Below are 18258 nucleotides of genomic sequence, written 5' to 3' on the forward strand. Positions count from 1 at the left end.
AAAAGCGCCCGTGTGTGTGAGATTTCGGCGCACGTTAAAGATCCCCAGGTGGTCAAAATTAACCCGGAGCCCTCCACTACGGCGCGCCTCATCGCCTGCGTTGCGTCGGCGCGTTAAACCCCACAATCAATCAATCACGTTAGCTCCTCAAAGCTCCGAACTCCTTGCCAATTCCTGAAATGCGTCGCTAACAGAGCAACACCATCAACAGCAAATTTTCTTCGCACTCATTAGCGAAAATGGGATAAAGTAGGACTAACTGCTGCATTCCGGCCTCGCGAAGAACATTATGCGCCGGGATGAGGGCCGTGCGCAAAGTGACGGGACCAAACGTTGGACCCAGGAACGTGCGGAGATAGCACAGTGGCGCGCACTGGGTTGCTGTGTGGAGACACGGGTTCAAGTCCCATCAGATCACACTCATACTTAAAACTGCGCATTCGGACGGGACAAGCAAAATAATGCGCAGTTTTAAGCATGAATATGAACCAACTAGCCCAACAACATGCTTTGCTGATCAGATCACACGTGTTCTTTCATTTGCGCTTTGCAGCGGCGGCTGTCTTCTTGTCCGGTGAGCAAAACGACGCCGTCTTTTCGCAGAATGGGCCATTGAAGGCTTCCGCCTTTAAAACTTCAATAAACTGCTGGTTAGCCCGAAGAACCAAGTTTTTTCATTCGGAGTGGGAAATCATTAGTTCTGACGTTTACCACATAATTTGTTCGAAGGTCCCCAAAATAATTGCGCTTCCGTCTCTTTGGGAAATTGTTCGCAACAGCTAAGAAACGTTATACCGCAAAATGTTCGGAACGTAGCCGAACCGATGGTGTGGGACGTATACCGATATTCTTTGGGACTGCGTCTGCAACGTTTTCGCAACTGCAACCAAGGCTATAGTATACTCAGCGGGAGGTTTATGATATTGCCTCGAACCGTGCATGCCTTCTGATTTGTTTATCTCCTGTTACCAGCGCATATCCTCCCCCCCAGATAACTTATCCGCTTCGAGCGAAGGGGGCATTTCCTCCTTTCGTATGCCGCCCCGGCCATCTCATTTAAGGAAAGGATTTAGCTATGCGGTCACAGCCAGGTTTTTCTTGTTTGATCGACAATGTTATCGATCCAATCTGATGTTTTCGAAACAAGAGCCCCCGAGATTTACTTAATGCGTGGAAAGCATACTCCGCGCCATTTAATGCTCTGTGTGTTGACTGTTTATTCAGCGCTCGGGTTTTCCTCTTGTTTTTTTTTCTTTTTTTTTTTTTTGCGAATTGCATAATTGCTCCAGTAAACGCCGTAGGGACAGTGCAACACATCTGATAAACGCTTTCACGGTTTCTTTCGCGTCTGGAAGCACTGTGGCGGCACTGCGTGAATTGCTCATCACAGCAGATACGCCATCCGTTTCGAAGAGAGCTACTAAAGCAAAGCAGATCCGCTTTGCTTTTGTAGCTCTCTTTTAAAGCAGAGGCTTTCCTAGTGGTACCGATGACGTCCTGTCAAAAATACTAACGCATTTCCCCATAGACCGGTTGGGTGACCGAGAAGCTCTGATAATTTCTGTGCAGACACACAGCGCATGCGGGAAACCGGGCTTTCATTCTGTCAAAACGGTTACTTGTAAAATCGTGAAAAAGGAACGGTTCCAGATGAGGGAATGCACGCATCGATCGTGAAGAAGCAGTACAACAGTGTGCCGTTATCTCATAAACCGTGCATCGGTATGCATTTAGATCGTTCGTAGATGCGCTTACTTTGTGCGCGAAAAATGGTCGCGTGAGTTCGTTCTTCGTTTGCGATTTGGGTCTTGGAAGGTTTGGCAATCGATTGGACACACTTTCAGCCTTCGCGCTTCTATCAACTTTCTTTAGGATGGGATGGTTGAGTTTTATCTGCGAAGTATACGTATCAAATGCGTCCATTGAGCCTGCAACTGAAGGAAAGCCGGCCATTAGCCGCTACACCGCTGTGATTCCAGCGATCGAAGAACGCCGGGACCAGGAAACAGAAAAATCCAAGTCATCTGATTGGCATAGAACAGGTTATTTTTGGCTGAGGTACTTTGCCACGCCCTAATTTAAGCACTGAATGTGTTGGTTGACGACGATCCGCAAGCATTTAGGATTTCGGAAAAAGTTCAGAAAAGTGTTGCAGGGTCCTTTTAATAATTCAACGTGAACCGTGGTTCGTTCGTCCCTGCGTGACAGCATCTAATCCAAATATGCCCGTCGGGCCCGTTGCTTTCGCTCCAGAGAGAACAGCGCCTGCATTTTATGCATTTCGTTGAGTTGCGTGTTTGTGCGGGAGCTCGCAAAGCCAATTATGCGATCGAAAGGTTCGGAGCCGACGCGGCCTTGACCGGTGCGGGCTGGAGGCCGAGGCCAGCCGAGGGCCCGCTGCAGGGAAGCCACGTTCCGTCGACCGTATATCTTGCCGTGAGCCGGGGTTGGGGCGCCACTGTCGTATACGTAATGCCGGGAACAAGATATACAGTTTCTGGACCTCGCGAGCGCTCGCGAGCGCTGAGTGATCGTATATCCTGTTGTAAAACAACGCAGTTGGGTCGAGGAGGGAGTGGTTTCCGGGAGAGGAGACGACACTCGCAACTTCGCGCCGAGGAAGTCTGCAATGTGATGTGTGGAATATGCGCATTCGCGTTGTGTTAATCGCCGAATGAGTCATAAGCGTACGTCTTTGCTTCACAAACGACATCACCGGCGCGTTCCCGTGCCGCCTTCCCTCTTTTCTTCGTTTTGTTTTTAAAGCAAAGATTTTATACTTTCGTCCAGCGATTTCGTGGAGGATGCTCAAGGTGACCTTTGGATCGGAGACACGCCCCTCGAAGCGCATCGCGTGAGAGACTAAACTTTTATTGGCGCAAGGGCTAATTCGGGGGAGGGGTGGTGGAAGGTCCCCGGTGATTTTGGCAGCCCGGGCGACGATGGCATCTTGCACCGCCGAATCCGAGCTGCCCAACGCCCTCGCCCAGTGCTCACCGTCTCGATATGGGGGGAATGGGTTGTGGGGGCATTGCCAGAGGAGGTGATCCATGGTTTGGACCACCCCACAAGCGGGGCAGTGGGGTGAAGGGTACAGACTGGGGTACATGCGGTGCAGGCGGGAGAGGCAAGGAAGGGTGTACGTTTGCACTAAGCGCCAGAGGCGTTCTTCGGTGTGAGAGAGCGCCGGCTGTGCAGGGGGCAGTAGACGGCGGGAGAGGCGGTAATGAGACGTAATTTCATGAAAGGAAAGGAGCCGATCTCGAGCTGACAGGGCTCCATGGAAGGGTTCCGGGCTAAGACCCGCTCGGAAGGTGAGCTCTCGAGCGGCTCTGTGTGCTGCCTCGTTCCCTCCCGCACCCGTGTGGGCTGGGGTCCATACCAGCTCCGTGGGGGAGTCAGGGGGATTTTGAAGAAGGATTTTGAGTGCCAGGGCAGAAATGCGGCCCCGGGCGAAATTTCGAGTGGCCGTCTTCGAATCGGAGATTATGATCGCAGGGGAAGGCCGTTGTGTTATCCGCCAAGCCCGCTTTCGGCGCCCGCGTGCGGCGACAGCGATCGCCACCGCCGCTGCGGCCGAGGCAGCCGACCACCCCCGCAGCCTCCCCGATGCATGCGGCGCTGAGTCGTTTCGGGCAACGTTACTCGTCTCGCGCCCCGCGAAGAGGAACGGTTCGTTCGCCGTGAATGTACGCCGCGTTCGCCCGGCCTCCTCCTGTGAGCGTTGCACGGAACCGAACGGCTTTGAGACGTGGTCGGCAATACAGCTAAATCAAAGGTTAACCAATTGAAACCAAGACTCAACCAGACTAAGCCAAGCTTTTGCTTTGCATATCCACTGTTAGCGGAGCTAAGCCGCAGCCATTTTTTTCCTTCGTTTCCTCGTGTAGAATGTCCTTTTCGTTCACGCGTGAGCTGTTCGTGTATGCGAAAGTTCCTTTCCGCAAATGAAAAAAAAAAATACAATTGGTTATTAGCCTGCGCCGAGTCCGCAGAGCACAAGTGTTTTTGCCTATATGTTTTTAAAGCTCTGTTTTCCAATTGTAATACGTACCAACTGGCTAGCTCCTCTATTCGCGTTCCTTTCTCCATGTTTGGAAGCCCGACGGAAAACTTCTTCCAAGCTCTGAGAGGGAAAACAGAGTTTCAGATTTTGCCTCTCTCTGGACCGGTTTCGGGTTCCTGACAAATTTGGCCGGGCGCAACCCAACGCCGCTTCCAACATCTATTTGTCCTGATTTTTGGCTCCGGTCCCTCGAATGATTGAATTAAGATCAAGTCAGATTGAAAACAGAATTGGAAAGCTCTGGTTGCGTGACCCGTACTGCGTAGATTTTTCTCCTTCAGTATATCTTGATGCTCAAGAGTCACCCGCGCGTTTTCTTTTCCTGTTGTTTCGGCGTCGCGTGAAAGGTCCACGCTATCTCTGTGCTCGTTTTGTCGCTGCGTTGGCGCGTTTATCGGCGTGGATTAAGTCGCATGGGGTATACAGTGAAACCTCGTTAAACCCGACGGGGGCGCGAAGAAGGTACGTACTAACCGGGCCTACGGTTTGTCCAAATGCATCAGGTTAAAGGGAAACCGGCTGGGGATTCGGCTTAAAAGAAACTACGGCTTATGCGGGTACTGTTTAACGAGATTCCACTGTATATGCTCCGCGCACGCACTCGGTTAGTAGTAGCGGCTCGTGTTCTTGCGTAAAACTGCGAGGGAGGGGCCAATTAGACGAGAGGGAAAGAGTGGCCATCGAAGGAGAAAGGCGAGTGCCAGATCGAGAGGCCGATAGGCAGCTCCAGCTGGTTGTCTTTATGCATGTGAAGTTGGAATGCGGCAGTCAGCCATTGTCTATGGAACATTAGCTGGAAATATTGCCGAATTGAACACCGTAAAGCAACGCAACGCTGTCCAAAAGGGGAGACCCCCAAGAAACACGCGGGAAACCTCCGGCGGTGGTGATCACAACGGATACCGCACAGATCAGTGCCATGGACAAGATAACGGGTCTCCCGAAGCTTTCCGGCAGCTTTGGCCGTGAAACGGTTTTTTTTTTTTTTTTTTCACTGGAATAAGTCATCCCTACCACCAGTTCTACAGCATTTCAGCTGTTCTGGTTGCTGAGCACAAGGACGCGGGTTCGATTCCCGGGCGCGTCGCCCGCTTTTCTGATGGAGGCAAAAAGCAAGAACGCTGGTGTGTTCGATATTTCGGCACACGTTGGAGATCCCCAGATGGTCAAATTAATCCGGAGCTCCCACTCCGGCGCGTTAAACCTCAAACGTTTCTGGTTAAGCGTATAGTACTACTATCGCAGCTTTCGTACGGAAAGGCTAGTTTTGTAGATTTTCGTTTATTTTCTACCCCGCTGGGCGTGGTTGCTTGTATGAGGTGTCGAGAAGCGCAGAAGCTTAGATGTCTATCGTCGCACGGTGCGTGAGATTCTTGGGTGACGTGCCGTCTCTCGGTTGCCGCCACTCAGCCTTGGCGAGACAGCGGTCTTCCGTCCGGGAGACTGCAATCATCTGGGCCCTGCTCGCGGGAAGAGTAGAGAAGCGCGATACGGTATCGGTTGCGTGGCGCGGTTGACTTTGAACGCACATGGAATGCGGGGAAACACCTCGCGTGGTCGCTCGCGTGTGCTGCACTTGAGAACGTTGAACTGTGAACCGCTGAAACTGGAGGACGCCCGTCCGTGGCTTGTCTTGGAGAGATAAGACGACGCGACGTCGGCGTCTGAACCACATAGATTAGCGCGCTGAATCACGTCTCGTGACCATCGGAGGAGACATCCCCCGCTTTGCTGATTCGCGCTGAACTGTCAGTTTCGAGCGCTTTCAGAACTGTGCGGTGTAAACGTTTGAAAGCTCAAAGTCAAAAGCACGGAGCAAGATATCTTGCTCCGTGGTCAAAAGCCGAGAGACTTTGCGCCGCACTTCTCGCAATGCACCGGGTGCCAAGGGGCCTCTCCTAAACTTTTGCAGCCGAGCTGCTTATCTCAGGTCCCTGTGAAGGAGGGGGTAAACGAAACGGCTCACATTTTTTTGGACAACGACGCAAGGATGAATTAAGCAGAGAAGCATACAACACAAGCGCTTGTGTTGTGTACTTCCCTGCTTCGGCCTTAATTGTCCACAAAATGCGCGCTGTTGAACCTTCCGGTTCTGATAACCAAGCACCCATCATGGTACAATATTGGGGTTCGCGGGAGATGTCCGCGAACAGAGCGCATCCGCAGCAGAAGCGTGGTAGGGAGAGTGAGAGGTTTTGGGAGATAGTGGAGAGATCGGGTGTGCGTCACCGCTCGCCGCTGCATTTACAGCCGTGGAGAGGGTGAGAGGGCCCAGCAGCGGCAACGCGAGAAAGGGGAGAGAGAGTGCGGCGTCGAACGCGACACGGCCGGTCCCGGCGCTGATCCGTAGACACCGCCCACTTGCCGACAAGACGTGCAGTTTCCTGCCCTCCTTTCTCCTTTAGATTGCGCCCCGCAGTCAGTGAAGTTTTGTTTTGTGAATGTGTGGAACTCTGTGAAACGGAAGCAGCTTGGCTGGGTAGTCCGCCTTTGTATGAATGGTTCAATGTAGCAATTTTTTCTTTCCATGTATCTGCACACTAAAACTAGTTCAGTTGGTGAGCAGCATGGTGGCAATCAGGACTGATTTGAAGTTCTGTTCTTGCCAGTGCTGATACTCAGTGGGTGGGTGCTATTTTTCGAATTGCAGGTGAAACTCTGACCAGACAAATCAGGTGCGAACACGTGGAAATTGCAAGCTACATATGCATTTTTTTCTTAAGGAAACAGTAGCACGCGACGAAGGTGGCATGGCGAATTGGCAATCTTTTGGGTAAATGTATACTAGTGTCAAATGGGGATTTTGCACTGCAGAAAAAAAAAGCAAAACTGTTGTAAATGGTTGAAAATGACCCTAATAGTCCTGATGACTAAAATAGGACCTTCTCCAGTGCACATGATGCCAATGAAATTGCTTGTAAGAACACTTCAAGTTCACTAACAAACATTAGGCACTATTTGCAGCAATAGTGTTTTACACAAGTGCCATTTTGGTGCAAGGGCACTACTTTAATGCATCTGGGGATGTTTCACAGAAATTAAAATATCTTTTGTAAGGAAGGTGCAGTTAACTCATCTACAGTAAGCCAATGGTCATCTACCTGTTATGTGCTGGTTCCAACAGCAGCTGTTTTGACGTGCTCGTACTGGTACTGGCGTCCGAGATGCCTGGATGGTACAAGACCCCTTGAATTTGCGTTGTGCCCCATCACCAGTGTGCTTCCTTTCTTCAAGCATTTTGTGTTTAGTGTATTTATTTATTGCCCTGCCTTTCTCCACCCTCCCTCTCCATACCTTCTGTTCCAGAGGAAATCAAGAACCACAAGGGCCCGCCCGTGTTCACCGAACAGGAGCGGTACAAGATGGTTCGGGCCATCAAGTGGGTGGACGAGGTGCGTGCAGCGTCTTTTTAAAAACACCATAGTCTCATAGCCAGGCGGTGGGCAAGCTTTTACTACTTGCATTTTTACACTTGACCAAGCTTTGTTGAAGTGGCTGCTGCTAATGAGAACATGAGGGGACATTTAAGATACGCTCGGTGTATCGTGTGGGTGAGCGGTATATCACACTCTTCTTATTTCTTCCTTTATCTTTTTTTTCCCCCTGTTTGGTGGCTGATTGGCATGACCACACATTCAGCAGTTATTTTAAACAGGAGGCTCAACTGTGGAAGCTCTGAGCTCAGTGGCACTCCCTTGGCTCAGCAGTTCAGGAGTATTTCCATGTGTGCATTCACTGCAACACTATGGGTGGTAAAAAATATTTGTAGGTGTGAGCGCAAGCCGTGCAGTGTTGGTGTGGATTAATATTTCAGTGGACCATCTGCAGCTCCACTTTGAGTGAACAAAGGGGTAGGTCTAGTTCTTGGGCTTGCGTGTACCATTGGTGCAGTCATCTTAAAATTTGCAAGTCTTTTTCAGCTTCATTATTCAGTGGTCTCTCGTGTAACTCGAGAAGCGTCAACGCTAAAAAGAAGGTTCAGTGTGCGTGCAGCAAACACAGGCATGTTGGATGCGGATGGTTTGTTAGTACTTGTTACTGGCACAATAATCACTAGAAATGTGCATGGTCGTTCGAATTGAGTGGTGATGGAAACAGCAGGGGATTGCCAGTGTGACAAAGCTGCAAAATGTTCAAGGTGGTGCTAAATACTGTGTTTGTCTGAAAAAAATGCTCTAAACACAATTTTCTCTATGTCTTGACAAAAATGCATCGAATTCAAATGGTTGGCACGTTGAGCACCCTGAATTGTAACACTGCAAGCATGCATACGCAGTTGTCACCAATGTGACAACCATGAACCATGACAGTCGTTGCTGTCATGGTTCCGGGCACCTACGCTATTTTATGCGCTTTCTTGTCAGGTGTGGTGAAACCATAACATGGGGGCAGAAGACGGCAGCATTTGACATTTCAGCGGAACTTAATGACTAAAAAGAAATTTGGCCACCTTTGCAATTGAGATGCGAAGGTGGAGGAAACAGCAGAGCTTTCCTGGCTTTAACTTGGCTTCTCTTAGGTCTGCCCATCTTATCGGTAGGTCGAACATTGATTCCGCCCAGCGCACGCCGTCTCTCCCAACTACGAGAACACCTGCACGTCAGAGTTTAAAGGTGTAGTGACACGAAATTTCAAAGCTGAGATAACCATGTAAAATGCTTCCTTTTGATCGGGAAATATTTCCCAGCAAGTTTCAATGGTAGCCATTCAGTATAACATATTTTAAATCCATTTTAATCTCTGCCCGCACGAGAAGCCGACACGCTGGCTGCGGTTGGTGCGCACTGCTACACCGTCTGTACGCGTCATGGTTTCGGGGCTGATGTCATGCTACCTGAGCGCGCGCGGGTGGTGAAGACCTCGGCCGGCCTGGGCGAGCGCCTGCATCCGCACCGGCCGCGGTGCGACAAGAGTGATGACGTCAGGCGCTACTTCCTGACATGGTGGCTGCTCGGCGTCCGTTTTGTCGAAACCGAAACTGAAGCGAACAAACGATGCCGTAAATGATTGTTTACGCTCCGATCAACCCACCCATTGCAGCGAAAAAACTTAACGCGAAAATTTCGTGTCAATACTCCTTTAAGGTGCTGCCAATCCCCGATGCGCGCCTCCCCACCCGAACATCTGTTCTGGGAGGCGCACTCCCCACACCTACTCGTCGGCTTTTTGCCCCCTCGCCTCTTTCCCTTACTCTTCTTGGCCTGGCATTCTCCCCCTCTCCACTTTGCTGAGCCGAGTTTGGAGCGATACCCGGCACGAATGGAACTTAAGTTTAAACAACCCGCTGTTAAAAAAAACTATTCCTGACAACCACTCTTATTCCTGTTACACTCTTATTTTAACGCATACTTTGTGCTTGTAGTCGAACCAAATTTCCGATGTATAGTGTCAGTTTTAGCCTGCATGTGCTGAAGACAGAGAAGTTAGTTTTGGGGCACCTATTGGTGCTGACTAAACTAACATAATCTCTCTGTCGCAATTTTTCCTGCATTCTTTTCCCCCCAAGGTTGTGGAAGGTGCCCCCTACATCACCACGTTGGAGACCTTGGACAGGTACAAGTGCGACTTCTGCGTCCACGGAGGTGAGGCCATTCAGACACTACTAAGTGGGAAAAGGCCTCAAAGCACGCGTGTGGCTGGAAGCAATCAACTGCTGCACTTGTTCTGTGAGGTTTAGACACAGGCAGGTTTTGTGCTAGGACATGACAGGCTCACGGTGCCAGTTTGTTTCAAGCACTTAATATTCGCAGTTTCTGCAGTTCTAAAATTTGCTCATTGAGACCAAAGAGAGACCGGTAAGCGCATAGTAGAGATTATTTTTGTTGCATGCTAGTGTAGTGCTGAGCAATAGTCTTCAATGGTCTCCTCCTCAGTTCCGCTTTCATGACACTTTTTTGCTTCATATTTTGGAGGCCATTGCTGATTGATACATGATATCGTTTGGACTCTGACTGGGTAAAACTCTAGAGAGATGTGCAACAAAAATTTTTGTAAGTAGTAGACATTGGATGATCCTAGTTGCAAGGTTTTGTCTTGTACTTAGCTTCTTTTGTTTCTTAGTGGAGAAAAAATGTGGTTTGTGTTGCAGATGACATCACGCTGGATGCATCGGGAGAGGACACATATCGCTACGTCAAAGAAAGTGGGCGCTACAAGTAAGTCACTGTGCACTTATAAATGTGCGGTGAATCACGCGTAGTCAAAGAGATTCTAGCGTAGCAGTGGCTGTCGTAAAGCGCCAAATTGTGCGCACTGGAACCGACAAAGTGAAGCATGATAGTAGCATGTATCGCAAATCACCTTTAATTTTTTGTGTGTGTGTCTATTCGAAAGAAAAAAAAAAACGAGGCAGCTCAGTGAAAGAGTTCATGCAATTTAACTTCTGACTGCTCTTTGCAGAGGCAAACTTTGTTAGCCAGGATTTAGTTGGACCTAACACTGGACCCAGCACTTTATTAAGCACAATGTGCCTCACAGCAAACTGTTCAAGTAAACGAGAAAACGTTTACTTTGCAGGGAGTGCCAGCGAACGGCAGGGATTTCAACCACAGATCTTGTTGGCCGGTGAGCATGTTTTGATTTTCCTCTGTTCTTTTTGTTGCTGTCGTGCATGCTGAATAGGTGTAGAGTCACCGGTGTTTTACCGCAAGCACAGAACTCATTTTCAGTAGCTTCTTTTGGCGTCTGTCATCACATTCGTCCAAAACCGCCGCACAGAACAGCTGTGCATTAATGGTTCTGTATATTAATAAGGTTGCAGATAGGGCTGCTGCTGTGGTGGTCCTCTGGCTATGGAAAGTAGGCAGGGGCTACAGTATTATCCGTGCCCTTTAGCAATAAAGATAGCTACTGCTGTCCTTTAGATGTCCGAGCACGCTTCATCCAAACAAAGTATTGCCTCGTGTTGTTCCGGAGCACGTGAACTTTACTGAACTTCTGAATCCATGCTACTACCAGTTGTAAACTAACTACTAGACAAATCACAAGTGAAAGAACCATTTGTTTATGATAGCACAATTCTGCTTCAGGGACGCCTAATGATTAGAACTTCCTTTGCAAAGAAGTTCCAGTAGCAAAGAAATTCTACAAGATTAGCAGAATTGTGCACATCAAAAAGGTAAAAGGGTGATTACGTGTGAGCTGCCAAGAAAATTCTTTGAGATTGTTTTTGCCGTAACAAATTACGTTTTTTGCAAGAAATCGGTAGGTTGTCGCTGCAATCGATGTTGCAGATTGTTTGCTGTTTGGTTAAAAGCTTCCACGCCTGATTGGCCTGGAATTAACCCTTGGTTCATTAATCTGTGCAGCATGCTGCTGATGACCAAGCAGCACCATCACCGCGGGGCCAAGGAGTATGGCGTGGACAAGGAACATGCCGGCAACATCAGCAAGGTGGGCTGTTTTCCTTTTGTTCAAGCTTCATGTGGGAAAAGGGGATGGGAAGGGGAGGCAACAAAGTATTTCGCAGTATATTCAAGTAAGGAAGACCATAAAATTACTTTGGAAGAAGTATTGCAGACTCAACATGCTAAAAATAGCAATTGAATGTGCAGAGAAGGAAGTGAAAAGTGAGGAAGGTGTCACTACCAAGATGAAGAGGCAAACCTTTTGAGCACCTTTAGGTGTAGAGCAGTGAAAAATTAAGGGCTGTTCAGCATTTGGCACCATCAGCAGTTGAATAGACTTATCTAAGGCTTTCGGCACCGTTACCCACTCAAAACTTCTTCATAAACTTCGTGTTATACTTAACAACCCGGCCTTAGTTGATTGGATTGCTAGCTTTTTACATGATCGCTCCCAGTATGTTTCGTTTAACTCCACAAACTCATCGGTAGTACATGTGTCATCCGGAGTTCCCCAGGGTTCGGTCCTGGGGCCACTTTTGTTCTTATTGTATGTAAATGATCTGCCTAATTATATATCCACAAACATCCGCCTCTATGCTGACGATTGCGTGTTATACAATATAATTAACAAGAATGATGATCATATTTTACTAAATGATTCTTTTGCTCAATTTTGCAGGTGGTGCCAGACATGGCAAATGAATATTAACTTTACGAAAACAGTCACTTTATCTTTCAGTACACGCAATTCCGTTTCTTTGTTTAATTATTCTTTCAACGGCTCTTCCCTACAGCGGGGGAACGAATATAAGTACCTGGGCGTCATCTTCACGCCTACCTTGTCTTGGTCAAGGCACATTGATTATACATGCAACAAAGCTCTAAAAAAGTTAGGCTACCTAAACCGTACATTGCGAGAAGCTCCACTCGAAACGAAATTAATAACATATAAAACGCTCATCCGACCCATCTTAGAATATGCCTGTACCATCTGGAATCCTTATAAAGTATCTGAAATTAACACACTCGAATCTGTTCAGAAAAAATCCATTCGTTTTATTTTTCGCCGCTTCGATTGGAGCTTTTCGCCGTCATCCCACCTTGCTACACTAGAATTACAACCGCTGTCGGAGCGCCGTGAACGGGAATGTCTTAAACTTTTACATATTCTTACGAATACTCCGCGCTACTCATTACAGAACAGCTATTTGTCGCCCGATAAACTTAAATCTACTAGAAATAGCCACAAACTCAACCTTGCAACTTTTCATCCACGAACTAATCTATTTAAGTACAGCTTCTTCCCGTGAACAATTGAAAAATGGAATCTACTACCAGGTGAAATTAGGTCATTGCCTTTGGAAAAATTTCTGCAGAATTTAAATTGATTGCGTTATGTCAGTTCTGCATAATTTCAATGTCTTGCTGTACTTATTATCTATTATGTCTATACTTCATGAGTAAGTGAATTTCAATGTGTTGTGTTTTTATCTGTGTTATTCTGTGCAGAAAATTGTTTTGCATTCTATGTACCAACCCACTCTTGCGATAGCCCAATTGGGCTGCAGTATGTATAAATAAATAAATAAATAAATAAATAAATTAAATTGTTGAGAATATTGTCACGAAGACAAGGACGACGCAGTTGTCTTGAAGGAGAAACAAGTTTATTGGAGCGAACTTGTGCTCCCCTAACAACTCAAAAGAATACAGAGGCGGCGGAGCAGCGGTCAACAAAGTGACTTGCGTCGGCGAACGTCGCAGAATCGAATGCCGCGGCGTCTGCTGTGCAGGCTTTTATCTTTCGGCGCGAGAGTTTCTGGAACCGTCGATTCACATCCAGAACATTGTAGATCACAGGAGATTATTCTGGGCTAGCGGCGCTAGGGCGAAACACTCTGCTTATCTGAATGAGATAGCCCGTGCGGCATAAAAATAAAGAATGGAACACGCGCTTCGCATGGGACACAGATAACAGAGCCGGGCGCGGCCGGGCATTAAAAACAAACAATAAATAAACAAACCCGTACATGGTTCGCGGCAATATCAGTAACGGGAGAAAATTTGAGAAATTGGAGGTGAGGAGCCCATTACTGCAGCTAGTTTAAATTCTCGCACAGAATGTTTGCGAGCATGTATGCCGTTCTTTTAGCTCATTTTTTGCTTACCATTTACTTCCTGTGCGTGCAGTGGTGCCTCTCCTTGTTCTCAAGCACTCCCCCTCATCCCCTGAACGCTGTGATGTTTTCTTGCAGTGCTATCTGTAGGCTGCTCTAATCTATTGGAGAACCCAATCTTGCAAATAAAATTGACCATTTGACCCAATTTTAAATGTTTTATTTTTTATTTATTTTTTGTTGGCAGCAAATAGGAGTGTAACATTTCTTTTCTGACATGCATTCTGTCACCGAGACATAAAACTTGGGAAGAGCAGGCACGAACAGTCAACTGCCCAAGGAATGGGGGCATAATTCAGGCTGCAGCCAAAAAATGCAAAAAGTGAGGAAGCTGTAGCTATTGCTATCACAAGGTACAAGACAAGCAAAATTCTGTTACGCCTTTGTCTACAAGCCATATATGCAACATGAAATAGGCAACCTTTCTGCTAGGAAGAATTTTTTCCTTTCAAGGTATGGCCTTGTGTTTTTCCTGGTTTTACTGATTAATGGCAATCACTCTCGAATTTAGGAAATCAGGCTTTATCTGTAAAATTAGGGCAGTCCCTTTCCTCCCCTGGTTATGGCAGTTTCACTTGCACAAGTGCGGAGGGCTTGCCGGGATGGCTTGCACCATGGGCACATTGGACTGCAATACAGTTGAACCGCTTTATAAGAGACATATACCGGGGAGCAGTTTCTGTGTCTCATATCGTTGTCATCACCATCATCACCAGCCTATCTACGCCCACTGCAGGGCAAAGGCCTCTCTCATTAATCTCCAACTACCCCGGTCCTGCGCTCATACGAGATGTCTCTTGTAAGCAGGGAACCATGTTTTCACTAAGTGATCAGACCCTAGTTAAATGCGGGCACCATACGACTAAAATAAGCTCGACAGAATGCTACAGCATGTTGCAAAAGGTTTATTATAACCCTCGTTTTGCCCCCAGAATTTGTGAAGTGGTTCTGAATCTTTGTTTTTGCTTTATGGTTGTATTTACACTGTTTTTTACAACAGCTTTTAGAAGCTTTCTCTTGTTTCACTGGTCGCGGAAGATGAATCGTAGATGTTGAGTTCACAAGCCTGATGAACAGTCAGAGCACACACCTTCTTCTGCTGTGTGTTCTGGTGTTCTGGCTATTCATCACGCTTGCAGGACTCAACATCGGCGGTGCTTCTTAATTGGAGCTACGTGATTGGGAGAGCCCACTGCACACTCCCGGTGTTCTTGGCTTGCGCAGAAGCCCGCATGGGCGGTCGCACTCTGTACATTGCATTTCCATTGGCAGGGCTTATTGTCGTCGTTTCGTGGCTGACTGAACCAGTGTGTGTTCGCTGAAGTTATAATAAATAGCTACTGCGGGCATCTGTTGCCCCCTTACAATAGACGGAACTGCAGTTACTGACTAGTGGCACCACATCTAAAGTTAGAATGTCTCTTACTAGCGAGATTGTTGACCAGAATTCAATGGTAACTTGTCCTTTATAACCAACTATCTTCTACATCCGATGTCTCTTATAAGAGAGGGCAATTTAAGGGAAAGATAGGGCAGCCATCTATGTGGATAAATAGTGTCTCTTATATTCTATTGTCTTTTACATCCATGTCTCTTATAACGAGGTTCAACTGTATTTGTCATTGCACACACTTCACCAAGTGGCAAATGTTTTGTCTGCTTTGCTGAGGAGGATCTGCCGGTACTATCACATGTAGCAAATTTTTTTGCCGCTGGTGGAATAGTAATTTTTGATATGAAGTTAAACAAGTCAGATGATGTAACTACTAAGAATCGGAGGAATCGGGCAACAAAACAGCACCTTTTTTTTTTTTTCTTTCGTAGAAGAAGTGGTCACACTGAGGGTGAATTGAAATTACCAGTCAGTAGCGTGTATTGTTTTAGGTACGGCCTCTTTGGTGCAAAAAAGAATTCATCATTCTCTCGTGGTGTTCTCCCTGCCGTGGCTCTTGCCAAGTGGGCTGGCACTTGTGCAAGATGAGTTGCATTCAGTATCTTCTGTGGCTTTTACAACTCAGTTGGGACAAAGGCGGGCTGGTGCAATTAGGTATGGTCACGGAATGTAACTGATGCCTGGTGGTTATGTGGCAGACACGGCTTTCTTTAGTAAAAGAAATTGCAAAAGAAAAATTGATTTTGTGTGCCTCCTATTCTAATTTGTAATCAACTAATTCTTTAATAAAGAATACTTGCAAATTATTGCAGTCCTATCGTAAACACTTACCTTAACCTTGCACTCCAAAGTGCTCTGAACGGCTGCTTTTGGGTACATTTCATCTTTTCTTGTATTCTCAATAGCAACTTTTTCACCATGGCAGCAGTTGTCAGCCACAGTGTCTTGGGGTGTGCTATAAACTGGCTAGTGCTGTAAATCTATATGAAAAGTGTAGCGTTTGCTGGTACAAGTGGAAAAAATTAAATACTTCGTTTGTTGAAAACATTTGCACCTTGCAGCAAAATTTTCATATGGTTACCATTTTTGCCACAAGAAAGGTAATGTTGTAACTGCGATACATCTTTGGTCCTTCCATTGTTCAGTGCAAAGCTAATAGAAAATTTACCATATCGTATCGCAACGTTGTGTCTTTTGGAAACTATAACACACCACTGGTGCTAGTGAGCCCTGACAATGTGGCTTTTTATGTGCAAAGGAACGTCGCATTTGTGGGCAGTCACGTTGTTTGAAGTACTGAAGCAAGGCAGCTGTGTTATTTAAATGCCAACATTTGGGCGTAATGAACGGAATAACTGCGTTCTCTGTGAGTATGCCGATTGCAGAAATGTCATAAAGCGCTCCACACTGAGGTCTGGCCCATATTCTCTCTAGGAGATACTATCCTATGTTTTTGTTGTATTTTTTTTTTCCCTCTTCCCCTCCTTTTGCATGTGTTGTCCCTGTGTATTTGCCCTTCCTCACGTTCTGCTATGTTGTCGACTCTTCGGCCCCCTCTCCCTCCCACCCTTAAACATCGGCAGTTCTCCACTATCGTTGGTCTAACTACAGCCTGCGTCAACGGAAATGGCGTAAGTCATTGCCGTGGCCGTGCGAAAAGCTTGTTTTTATAGTGCCTACACGCCTGGTTTCATATTGCGTAAGGCTGATTCTCCCTGGGGCAGAGAGTAATACTGAACGTTATAAACAAAGTGTTCACGAGAAAAGAGTAAGTTGGGTGCGGCATTGAATGTTGTGTGCTGCTCTGTGTCACATTAGCACCTAGTTTTAGCAGCTCTGGTTTGCAATTCCAACTTGCTGCATGCAAGAACACGCAAGGAAAGCTTGCAGGCGCAACAAGGCGACGAAACCTGACTGCAGCATGCGGTCAACATGCTGCGAAACTGGCTTCGTGAAGACACATGGCAACATTTGAGCGTAGTGCATGGTGCGGCTGTTAGGTAATGCGAGTTATTTTTGCGATAAAAATAGAATAATTGCAGTTGAAGTTGTGACAATGATCGATGATGGCCCATTGATCAGTGGCACCTGGCAGACAGCAGTGTACTCCAAAATGTGCAATTTATTTACAAGCACTATGTGCGAAGCATGGCATGATTGCTCGGAATTCCGGCAGAGTAAGTGAGGCTCACCGTGCCTATAAAGCACCAAACACCTCAGTTGTATTACAAAAACCCCGCCGCATCCCTCCCACGGTGGTGTAACTACAGCTCTCTCTCTCTCTCTCTCTCTCTCTCTCTCTCTCTCTCTCTCTCTCTCTCTCTCTCTCTCTCTCTCTCTCTCTCTCTCTCTCTCTCTCTCTCTCTCTCTCTCTCTCTCTCACGCATGCATGCACGCACGCACGCACATGCAAAAACTCTGTGTTCATTCAATGCATGCTTACAAGCAAATGAACCAAAGCAACAGAAAACAACGGATACACTCTTAGCACTGAACAACTTACCTCGGTCAGTCTTATGTCCCATCCCCTAATTCAACACCAGTAATCACACTCCGCAAAGAAGATTACTTTTCTTTGTTAGTGCTCTCCTCTTTCCTGTGAAACCACCATGGGCCTCCCAAAGGACGGTCGTCCGGTCACTGCTGCGTCCAGCCTCTTTGGCGATGGACTCGGACGTGCAACAAATTGGCACATAGACACTAGTGATGGCCAGGATAACTGCGACAGGCAGTGCGTCACTTGTCCACTTTTACACTTTCTTGGGGACTGAGCCCTTGAGTGACCAGACTGGCTGATGGTGACAGGCGTCGCCTTGTCCCTTGAGAGCGTGCTCACTGGGAAAACACTGAGGAGAAGGCCCCACGGTTGCACTTGGTGCATCCTGTGCACTATTCAGCCCTGCCAACTTAGAAGCAAATAATCGCAACAGAGGTAGACGAGCTAAGCAACAGCAACAAACACGCTGTCGGCAGTCTCCATTAAGCGAGGAGGTACTCGAACTGAACAGTTGCTTTTTCTGTTTACATATAGGGTCTGCTGTCATCACGCATGCAATTTGAACTCGGAAATGTGTTTTGAAGAGCTCTTTCAGACACAAGGCCGTGCTGATTAATGACCAGAACATGCAACTAAACTTGGGAGCTCTGATAGACAAGTATCAACAAGTAACAGCCAAACATGCCTCAATAGGAAATTTTCAAATCGGAGTCACACATGCAAGCAAAAAAACTCTCACTGAGTCAAAGATATGATGAGGGAGACACCATGCAGAGCTG

The 18258-nt window shown here is 47.2% G+C and overlaps 1 protein-coding gene across 3 annotated transcripts in view; it reads left to right on the forward strand.

Annotated features, from left to right (window-relative positions):
* The window catches only part of Pect (phosphoethanolamine cytidylyltransferase), a 40433-nt gene that overhangs the window by 13166 nt on the left and 9009 nt on the right, over positions 1–18258 (forward strand). For 2 of the 3 annotated variants that reach the window (XM_077669822.1, XM_077669820.1), the window contains exons 4-9: positions 7373–7458; positions 9573–9648; positions 10155–10221; positions 10583–10630; positions 11374–11458; positions 16566–16613. In XM_077669822.1, coding sequence (XP_077525948.1) covers positions 7373–7458; positions 9573–9648; positions 10155–10221; positions 10583–10630; positions 11374–11458; positions 16566–16613 — 410 coding nt within the window. The remainder of the gene's footprint in view (positions 1–7372; positions 7459–9572; positions 9649–10154; positions 10222–10582; positions 10631–11373; positions 11459–16565; positions 16614–18258) is intronic. The other variant, XM_077669821.1, reaches the window with a different exon arrangement.

Source organism: Haemaphysalis longicornis, unplaced genomic scaffold (genome assembly GCF_048455015.1).
Source record: "Haemaphysalis longicornis isolate Haplotype H1 unplaced genomic scaffold, Haemaphysalis longicornis Haplotype H1 scaffold_5, whole genome shotgun sequence".
Classification (NCBI taxonomy): Eukaryota; Metazoa; Arthropoda; class Arachnida; order Ixodida; family Ixodidae; genus Haemaphysalis; species Haemaphysalis longicornis.